Source organism: Nelumbo lutea, chromosome 1, assembly GCF_056320005.1.
Source record: "Nelumbo lutea isolate HS-2025 chromosome 1, American lotus-T2T, whole genome shotgun sequence".
In the NCBI taxonomy this organism is placed as follows: domain Eukaryota; kingdom Viridiplantae; phylum Streptophyta; class Magnoliopsida; order Proteales; family Nelumbonaceae; genus Nelumbo; species Nelumbo lutea.
This window is the reverse complement of record NC_142684.1, coordinates 39,113,311-39,123,943: the sequence shown is the minus strand read 5'-3', so window position 1 is coordinate 39,123,943 and position 10,633 is coordinate 39,113,311. Positions and strand designations below refer to the sequence as shown.

The 10,633-nt window shown below is 37.3% G+C and overlaps 1 protein-coding gene across 1 annotated transcript in view; it reads left to right on the top strand.

Moving 5' to 3' along the window:
* Nucleotides 1-1,665: 1,665 nt before the first annotated feature.
* Nucleotides 1,666-10,633, top strand: part of RRP4 (ribosomal RNA processing 4) — a 33,683-nt gene continuing 24,715 nt past the window's right edge. The window contains exons 1-3 of the mRNA XM_088950580.1: nucleotides 1,666-1,844; nucleotides 2,048-2,149; nucleotides 2,359-2,404. Of these exons, the coding sequence (XP_088806706.1) occupies nucleotides 1,696-1,844; nucleotides 2,048-2,149; nucleotides 2,359-2,404 (297 nt within the window). The 5' untranslated portion in view covers nucleotides 1,666-1,695. The remainder of the gene's footprint in view (nucleotides 1,845-2,047; nucleotides 2,150-2,358; nucleotides 2,405-10,633) is intronic.

Here is a 10,633-nt window from a genome sequence, read left to right as displayed (position 1 = left end):
TCCATATGATGGATCTCCCTTCCCTTCAGACCTCTCACTGGTTTAACATAGGAACCATCCAATTCAACATAGGAAACGGTGAACTAGTCTTGGTTTTGCATAATCGGCTGGTCTTGTTACACCCCAACTTTTATCACATAGAGACAAAACAATGCATAGTTGAACCAAACAAAACTTAAGTCTTAATTTACTAACCTAAGTAGGTGTTTGGCATCGGTGATGGGAACATCACATTGTTTTCTCATAAAGATGATGTTGGGCATGTGGAATTGTAAGCACTGTTTTATGAGAAAATAATGCTTATTTTTTGTTTGGAATCGATGCTGCATATAGGTGTTTTTTAAGAAAATAGTATTAGTTTTGTTTTATACCACTGGCAATAATGTTTTCAACATTGATCTATATTATCTAATGATGTGGTACTAGCACCATTGGTAGCAATGCATATTTTTGAGAAAATATTGAATTTGGCATTGCTCCATAAATACTTTATATGAAACAACATTTCTTTTTTCTTAAAAATGATATCAAACAACATGGCATTGTTTGAAACACCATTTTGGCACCGTTTTCTCAAAAAAGCGAGAGAACCGCATAGATGCCAAACACCCACTAAGTCAAATCAAAATCCTCAAAACCCTCGTAACCTCTTTCTCTTTCGTTCGAACTCTAGCCATCATCGAACATTGCCTCCTCCACCGCTAGCAACAGTCGCGACTCGCTGCATCGCCATCGACCACCTCAAGCAATAGCTAACGACGCCAGGTATTCTCTTTGCTCATCTTTCTCCACTTCTTCCTCCTCCTCCTCCTCCTCCTCCTTCCTCTTCTTCTTCTTCTTCCCGCCGGTGGTCTGTTCACTGTGTCCCTTCAACTCCGTTGGTCGTCTGTTCTCCTCCTCCTTTTTCTTCTCCAATGGTGGTCTGTTCACCGCCACTTGCATGACAGTGGTTTCCCTCTTCTCCTTCTTCCTCTCCTTCTCCCACGGCCTAACGCTTGTTTCTGCAATCTCCAACAATTTATTTTATTTTAAATTTTAAATATTTATTTTTTAATTTATGAATTTGAAAATTTGTTAACATTCATAAGTTTTGTTTACAGGTTTGATCAAATTCGGTTGATCTTTGTTTTAGGCTTTCAGTCCACCAAATTCTTACACAATAAACAATACAACCCACCTACTTGTTCAGTTCCAAGTTAGCCACTTTCAAAGCTTGGAACAAAATTACAGAAATAGTGAAATTTAAACTTCAATAAATTGATATCATAGCTTTGAATTTTGTAAAAATAAATTAAATAATTAAATATTATGATTTAGGAATTATGATAAATAATTGTGTTTAATTTATAATTTTATACTATTTAGTTTGTTAGAGTTGAGTCTTAAACTTTGTTTGTTGATCTATTTGTTTTCATTGTCGACATATTGTCTTAAACTTTGAAAGTTTGAATTGCTATTTTTATTTCTATATTAGATTATTCTGGATTAATTTTACTTTATATTAGTATTTTTTGAATTATATAGATTGTTTATTACATCAGCACGGTTTGACCTACAGTTCAACCCCGGTCGAACCTCTAACCTGTGAACCTCTGCCTTTACCGGGTCGATGTCCGGTCCGGTTCTCAGAACATTGTTTTATACTTCAATTTTTTGCTCCCTGCTCTGCTGTTCCTTCCCCTCTCCGAGAGAAAGATGAGAAAGATGAGAGAGGTGCAGCTTCCACTGAATCAGGCACAGAAGGTTAGACTACAGGCGGCTCTGCAACAACTTCAGGACTCCTCTGCTGCTTCTGTTACCGTTGCTGACACCATCCCTGTAAACCAGGAAGACGGCGTTCTCAAGTATCAACCAATAAACCCTAGTTTTTCTTTCTTAATTGCAATATCCAACTCCATTTTCTTTCAAATTCCAAATCCTCATTTCTATTCCTCCTATGCTTGTTATTTATCTGTTTGATCTCATCCCGGTAATTGTGAACTCTTCTCTAATTGTTTTTTCAACCATAAATAGTCTCCGAGTTAACATTTTATGTTATTTGATTAAGGGGGCATGGAACTATTGAGCTTGATGGCGAAGTGGTTGCGACTCTATGTGGAGTAGTCGAGCGCGTTAACAAGCTGGTCTATGTCCGTACTTTAAGGGCTAGGTGAATTTTTATTCCTTGCTCGCTTCTATTTCTCATTTCTTTTTTCTTATTCCTGTTTTGCTTCTTCCCGCCTGAACACGACAGAGCTTGTGTGGTGTATTACTGTACAACTAAAGAAGAAATTTCATATATAAATGGTGCTTATAAAAATTTGATTTTCCTGTCTTTCTTCACTCTCGTCTGGAATTATAAAAATGAAATAATCTCAGGTACAAGCCAGAAGTTGGAGACATTATTGTTGGGCGTGTCATCGAGGTACAAGCCAAATGTTTAACTAACTTTTAGTTCATATAATGCTTGACTTTGATGTAGCTGTGGAAAATGCCTTACTGTTTGTTACTGGAATGCTTCTTGGAATGGCAAAGTGGCCTTCTCTTCTCTTTTTCTTTTTCAAAACTGTGATACATGAACCGGGTTATGAACCTATATGTGTTAGGCTATTTTAAGTTGAGCATGATGGTCACTTCCATAAAGTAAATATTTGATTGAGACATTAATGTCACAGGGTTGATGGCATGCCTCGAGGTTCCATTGCTAGATTTGTATTTCATATGAATGCAGCTAGATGAATCTAAGAATGGTGTACAGAAATAGGCCCATATATTTAGCTGCAAAACTGGTTTTATTTTAGTAGCCTTTCAACTAGAAATTTCAGGACAAAAATTTTAGAAAGGTGACCTAACTTTCCTCCTAAAGAATACAAAGTACAACCCATAAGTTAATTTGGATGCTTCTTTTTTTAAATTTTTTTGGTACCCAATTTGGATGCTTTATTTCTAAAATTATTGCATCATTTTTTCACACATTGGCATACTTGAAGAAGGAATCTAAATAATGGTCAGTTTGTTAGGTTTAAGTTCTTTGAAAATATGGATTGTTCTTCAAGCCAAATAGAGTTATCTGCAACAATATGACATTTGCATGCTTTCAAATGGATTACTCTAGACAAACATCTTTGAGCCATGTAATAGAAATTATGCTCCAGCAAATACACTCCTTACAGGAATGATGCAAGCATGTAATAGCTATCACGGTGACAATGTACGTATGCATATGAATGTATTATTTTTTTCCTTGGTAATGATAAGTATATTAATTTTTCAATCATTTGTTTTTACTAGGGGTTTGAATTTGGAATTGTGGTTGAGAGTGATTCAAGCAATGTTATCAATTAAGCATCAGTTGCTCATTGAAGTTTTCTTGGATCAATAGAAAAATCTCCGATTTGACCATACCTATGAACATCTACTTCTCCCTTGTGTCATGGTCAACAATTGATTTGGTGGAGGCATGGAATCCCTAGACGATAATGGTACCTAGAGGGATGCATAATATTGTGGAGATCAGGCAGTGGGCTACTCCTGTTTTCATTTTTTGGTCCTCGTTTTCCTCATTCAAGTCTTTTGAATTTTTTTTTTCTAAATTACATATAAAAAACACTATTTATATACTTGCATATTTTGTTTCCCATAACAAGGTAATATGCAAATAGTATCAATTTGGAAAATTAGCTACTCATTAGCTTCTTTATATGATTCCAAACTAGGTGACTACCTGGTTGAAAATCATGTTCAGATGACTACCTAATTCAGAAGGTGCTACATTTAGGGTGCACTTGGCTCATGAACAGGATCGGAATTGGAATCGGAATCAGAATCCCCGGGAATTGAATCGGAATCACCTATTCCTGGCACCTGTTTGGTTCAGTCAGGAATCGGAATCAGATTCTGATTGTTACTGTTTGGTTCAACTATAAGCTAGAATCAGAATCAGCTAAAATTTCCAATTCTGCCCTTATTAAAAAAACCTCAAAAACAGCCGCTCATTACATATTTTCAACATATACACACATTGGCAACCTGCTAAGAAGTGCATATATGGAGAAAACATGAAAAAAAATGAAAAGAAAAACACATAAACAAACAAAAATCACAATAAAAAAATCATTCTCCACCATAAAAAATGAAAAAAAAACATAAACAAACAAAAATCTCTGCAATTCTATAATAAACATCCCCAAGAATTGATCCAACTTGAATCCATGACACATAAACAAACAAAAATCACAATAAAAAAATCATTCTTCACCTTAAAAATGAAAAGAAAAATACATAAACAAACAAAAATCTCTGCAACTCTATAATAAACATCCCCAAGAATTGATCCAACTTGAATCCATGCACTATTATCTTCTATATCAACGTCAATAGATAAAAAATTTAGCAGGTCAACAATGATGAATGGAACATCAGATGCATATGAAAGTCCCTCTTAGTCGTGGCCAGCACTTCGGACACCAAGTTGTAGGCCTGCTTTTCTAGAACAAATAACTGTTGCTTGGATATGAGACATATTGGTATAGGAGCCAATTGCAGGGATTAATTGCTTGCATTTATAATAGTCCCTATGAGATAGGTATAAGACATGTATTAGTTGACTAGAAAAACTTTAGAGTTAGATAGTTTCAAACCCCGTCTCAACTTAAAAAGGAAAAATTGATGTTTCATGTTTTTAATCTACTATATAATTATTGGATTAATGGTTCAAATATTTTGCAGAAATTAAAAAAAAAGAAGAAATAAGGACTGAACTTACATAATTCAAGATATGGTGCTGATATGGTGTTACATAGTTCATGATAAGCTGGACACATAAGCTCCCTCGCACCCACTTGGATGAACCTGCATAATAGGTAAATGAAGTTGTATGTTAGAAAAAAGTTGGAATATGCCAGTCTTATTTGTCTGTGTTGTGCAACTCCCTCCTTAGTTGATTCCAGTCTCAAGCATACGTTTGTACCTGAATCAATCAAGTGTTTGGTTCCAATGATTCCTTTGACTCCTACACAAGTCACACTGACTCTTCCAAGTCAACCTTCATTACATCTTACCCATAGTCCATGTCAACATTTGGATGAAGGCCTATTGATATCAGCAATAGATCAAAGAGAACAGTCAGCCAAATTCGATGGTTCCCCCAAAGATATATGGCTCCCTATTCAATAACTAGGATTTCTATATTTCTGTCAAGGGCATTAAGGCATTGGCAGACCTTGAAAACCAGATGAACAAGCAGTTTATTCCGTACACCTGGTACCCTACTTCTCTAATGGTGTGCCCTATGCACCCAAATTGGCAATGGGTGCACCTGGTACCCTACTTTCTAATGAATAAAAAAGAGGCTAGGTTTCAATTGGCAAAGAAGGTACAAGTTCTTACTTGTGAATACAAGGAAATGTGAAACCTTCTGGCTTCCTATAGTTACAACATCTCATCTTTAGTTGTAGTAGCATTTTTTATTAATTCAGTTGCACCATTAATATGAAGAAACCTGATAAGAAATATGGCACAAACATTTATACAAAAATAGAATCAAAATTTAAGTATGTCTCCATTGACACCTGTCAATTTGTGAGGTTCTTTCAATTAGAGGACCCATTGGTGGAAAGTAAAACTATACAGGTGGAGGTGGAGAAAATGTAAAAGACTGGAATTTGAACCAATCACTGAGGAGCCTCTCAAGAGAGGAAGAGCCTAGCTTGGTTTTCTATTAGAAATGCTATATCCTGAAAACTACAGTCACTCATTTTGATCTAATGTTTTTTGAGTGTCTCTTATATCAACTATGTTGATTTACTGAAAAAAATCTTAAATAATGTTGATTTATTGTCCTTAGACATGTGCATTTATGAGAATTTTGGTAGAGAGAAGGAAGCAATCTAGATAAGCCCTGCTAAGCCAAGTAAACTCAAATTTCAGGTAAAATCACTATAACCACTACAAGCTGATTTGATTTGGTTTTGATTTAGGTTAAAGCCTTGGAACTGGAGTTGGTTAGTTAGGCTTGGGTTGGTTTAAAGGATTGGTCAGAAAAAACCAATGCTCAAGAGCAATTGTTCTAAAAATTTGTGGTTTGTGATGCCTAATCATGATTGTCATGACAACTTTAAAATTTGCATCCCTTCCTACCTGATACAAAATTTGGATTTCTACCTTTTGTCCTGCCCCTCTATTTTTGCCACTTCAGATAAAGTTGAGAGAAATCCCAATGCCAAGAAAGCAATATAAGCCTTGGCAGAAATGTCTGAAAACATGGAAACTTTTTCATCCAAGTAGTCAACCCACCATACTGTAGATTGAAAATGCAGGCCCTCAAATGAAAATTTATAGCAAATAAGGTGATCCATCATATCAAAGCAGCATGACCACAATAATGGGAAATCATGGGTATGTCTAGATCTTTGATGGCACAAATGCTCTTTGCATATTCAATGTTCAACACCTGAATCTATAAACACTAGTTCTAAGGATCCTATCATCCTTAGAAAATATTGGAGAGGCACAAAATAAACAGATCACCTTTGTTGGTTGAAGGCCTAATTAACTTCTGTGATCTGAACTAAAAGCTTATTTGGGCTTTAATGCATGCAAAGAAACACATCACTCAGATACTCACTATCTGTAATTTGACCCAACTCCCGAGTTGTTGGTTTGTGGTAATCAAATATTCTATTGGTTGTATCAATTTCAACCTTGTTGATGGATGTAATAACTACTAACAGATTTTGAAAGAATGTTATAATGCTGGGATTTGGAGTGGAGTTTGGGTTTTGCTTTCAAATGGTTGCTATAATTGGTTGTTGGTGTGTGTTGATCTAAAGAGTGGAGGTGCAAGTGGGTGGTAATGGATTTTTTTTTTTCTTGTTCTTTTTTATATCTCTCAGATGACTGCTGGTCATCTTTCTTGTCATTCTCACTAGTACCTTCTAACAACTTTTTAGGGTTGGCAACATAAGACTACTGAGTTTGCTTGGATTTCAAACTCCAAATCTGCACTTATATGAAGGGACTTGGCAGAATTTTTTCAACCAACACCCAATTTGACATGATCCCCTCCGATCTGTGCTTGCTTGCCATTGGCAATGCACAGCATGAGCATAGTCTAAAAGGTCCTGATTTCTTTTTCTTTGTTTTTTTTCTTTGATATTTTCTCTGAAGAAAGCTCATTACTGGACTCTAGTACATGAGATTTTGTTTATAAAACTCTTGCTATTGTTTCTGATTTGTTGATTTCAAACTCTTGCTTTCTATTGTCACTATTCATGTTTAATCAGACTTCTATCTAATTTGAAATTAGATTAGAATGTTATTGTACTCTAATCAACTTGATAGAGATCTTTCAGACTTATTAGCTACAAAGATAGAGCTAAATCAGGCAAACAACAAAATAAACGTAGAAAAATTCAAACACCATACAAAACTAACAACCAAATAACTCTACTCACAAAAGGATGCATTGCAAACTGAAATTGGGAAAAAAATTAAAGCACATTTAAATATTTGAAAGAAGGGATGCTAAATTTAACATGCATTTCATACAAAGGAAAATCAAGGAAAGCATACCTTGTTGTGGTTTGGTCTGGCCTGGTCTGCAGCGGAAAAATTAGAGAGGAATGAAAAAATAAAGTGAGAGAGAGAAGGAGAGGAGGAGGAAGAAGAAGAATAGGAAAGAGGAGAGAAACAAATTAACGGTGATTTACCTCGTGGTCACTGTCACCGGAGTTTCGATTCAGATCAGTACTTCGAACTTTTGCCGGAGGAGGGAGTGACGAAAGGATGAGTGAGGGTTAGAAAGTTGGATTCGAGTAGATAGAGATTTGAGGGGTTTTTTGTCATTTTGGTTTTTTCTTATATTAAATAGCGGGAATAGGATTCTGATTCCGGGGGGGTGGGTCGGGAATGGCCAATCCCTCAAATGGGGGATTGCCATTCCGCCCGAAATGGGAAGCGGATTCTGATTCCACCCAACCAAACATCCGGAATCGGAATGTCCGGTTCCGAGCCCCTATTCCTGCAAACCAAACATACCCTTAGATTATGGCTTCATGCCTACTTTAATATCACACATGCTCCTATAGCCTAGCCCTGGTTGCTTAGGGTCTCAGGACCTAGGGTGGTTCATGGCTTCTGATGAGAAACATAAAAGCATTTTAGACATTTTCAATTGTGTGAGGGATGTGGGACTGGTTGCTACTTTGGTCCCATCAATGTGATCATCTACATCAAAGGATGATTGTAATCATTGAAATCTCTCTGATTCTTCCTTTAGAGGGTTGCTTAAACTTGTTTTACAGTTTGAAACAATCCCTCCATCAGATGGTTATGGTCATTAACTCATTATCAACTTGGTTTTTGGCATTAGGGAGATCTGGTGGTTGTTACTTCCAAATTATGAAGTACAGTTTTCAAACAAACTTATAAGAAAAAACCATAGATGCCCTTTGTGACAGGTGCCATACCCAATAAATATGCAACATTTTGAACGGTATTGGATTTTGTGCTTATTGTATGGGTGTATCCATGGGTAGCAAACACTTCTAAAAGCTCGTAAAAAGGTGTAATCAGGTACTTCATGAAAGAGATAAGAGTATGGTGATTCATAGTTATGATGAGCCCTTGGATGCCGATTAAGGAGATACACTGCCGTTTAAAAGGAATGAGCACAAAAGGAGATAGGAGCACTTGCATCAACCATTAAAGAGAGTCTCATTTTTACAACATGACGATGGTGTCTTACTTAGAGAGGAGATTTGTTGGAGACAAAAGTCAAGACACCAGTGAATTAAGGAAGGTGATGGAAACACTAAATTCTTCCATGATTTGGCAAGTGGAGGAATGTGGAAAAACTTTGTGGCCAAATTAGAGGTTGAAGGGGAGGTGATTACAAATCAGGATGAAATAGCCACAACCTTTGTGACCCACTTTAAATCCATTTATAGAAGGCCTTCGAATGAAGGGTTGTCTATGGAAAGGTTGGATTAGCCATCTTTGGGAGAGGAGAAGGTGAGGTGGTTGGAAAGAACATTTAAAGAAGCTGAAATCAAGAAGGCAGTGTTTCAGGTGGATAGATCTAAGGCACCCAGATCGGATGGATTTACAATGGCATTTTACCAAGATTGTTGGGAAGTACTGAAGAATGATTTGGTTGAGGTTTTTTTAAGGAATTTGTAGGCAATCATATAGTGAGCAGGGGTGTCAATGCCACTTTCTTGGCCCTAGTCCCTAAGAAAGCTGATGCTAGTCATCCGAAGGATTTCAGACCAATTAGCTTGGTGACGAGAATCTACAAAATTCTAGCTAAGGTTTTATCTCTGAGGCTTAAAGAAGTTATCCCCTCCTTAGTCAACCAAGCCCAAGGGGCCTTTGTACAATGAAGACAAATAATTGACAAAATTTTGATTGCCAAAGAAAATGTGGAGGATTTGCGGAGATCTAATAGGAAAGGCTTTGTGTGTAAGTTGGATATTGAAAAGGCTTACGACATGGTGGACTGGAAGTTCCTTGGTGAAGTCTTTAGAAACTGTGGGTTTGGTGAAAAGTGGTGTAATTGGAATTTAGGTTGTGTTAGTTTCTGTCACTATTCAATCCTGGTGAACGAAGTGGTGAAGGATTTCTTCTCAGCTAGTAAGGGTATTAGGCAGGGGGACCCTCTCTTACCTTTTCTTTTCACCTTAGTTGCTGATGTGCTTAGTCGTTTAATCTCTAAGGCTGATAGAGAAGGTGTAGTTAGAAGGTGGAGATTGAGAAGGTGAGAAGGTTAAAGGTGATGATTAGAAATTTTGAAAGTGTTTCTAATTTGAAAATCAATTTTGAAAAGAGTTGCATTGTAGGTGCCCAGACTGCCGGGGGAGGTAGGGATGTGGTGGGGAAGGTTGCAACAACTGATGTTGTGGGGGATAGCAGAGAGGATGATGGCAGGAAAACAAGGATGGTAGAAGATAGAGAGAAAGAAGTTGAGGATCAAGGGGAGGGTGAATCTGATGAGGAGTTAACGCTAAGGAAGTGGGCTGAGAAGTTGGGGCTGAAAGTTTCGCATTTAGGCCCAGACAAGTCTAAGAAGAAGGGGCTGATTGAAAAGGAAAAACTAGACAAGAGGCGGGTAAGGGATTTGAAAAAACAGAGAGGAGGGTGTGGTAAGAGGGTGAGGGGTGGTGGGATAGGTGGAAGGATAGGATGAAGATTAAAGACAAGTTGGGGTAAATGCTGTGATGATGAAGTATGTTCTGGATCTTCTACAAGAAACATGGAAGCTTGGAACAAAGGCAATCAATACTCTTATTGATTGGAATCACAGAATTAATGCATCAGAAGGTAAAGGACATTTGTGGGGCGGCTGCTATATTTGTGTATGACAAGACTAGACATCTCCTATGCAGTGAGTGTGGTGAGTCAATACATGCATGCCCCGCGAGTCCAGCATTGGGAGGCTGTTGACAGGATTCTTGCTTATCTGAAGGGACACCCAGGCAAAGGCATACTATTTGCTGATCATGGACAGTTGAAGTTAGAGGCTTATACAGATGCTGATTGGGCATGATGCCTTGACGACAGGAGATCTACTTCAGGAGTACCTAGTCTCGTGGAAAAGTAAGAAACAGATAGTGGTGCAAGATCAAGTGCAGAAGCTGAATACAGGGCTATGGCA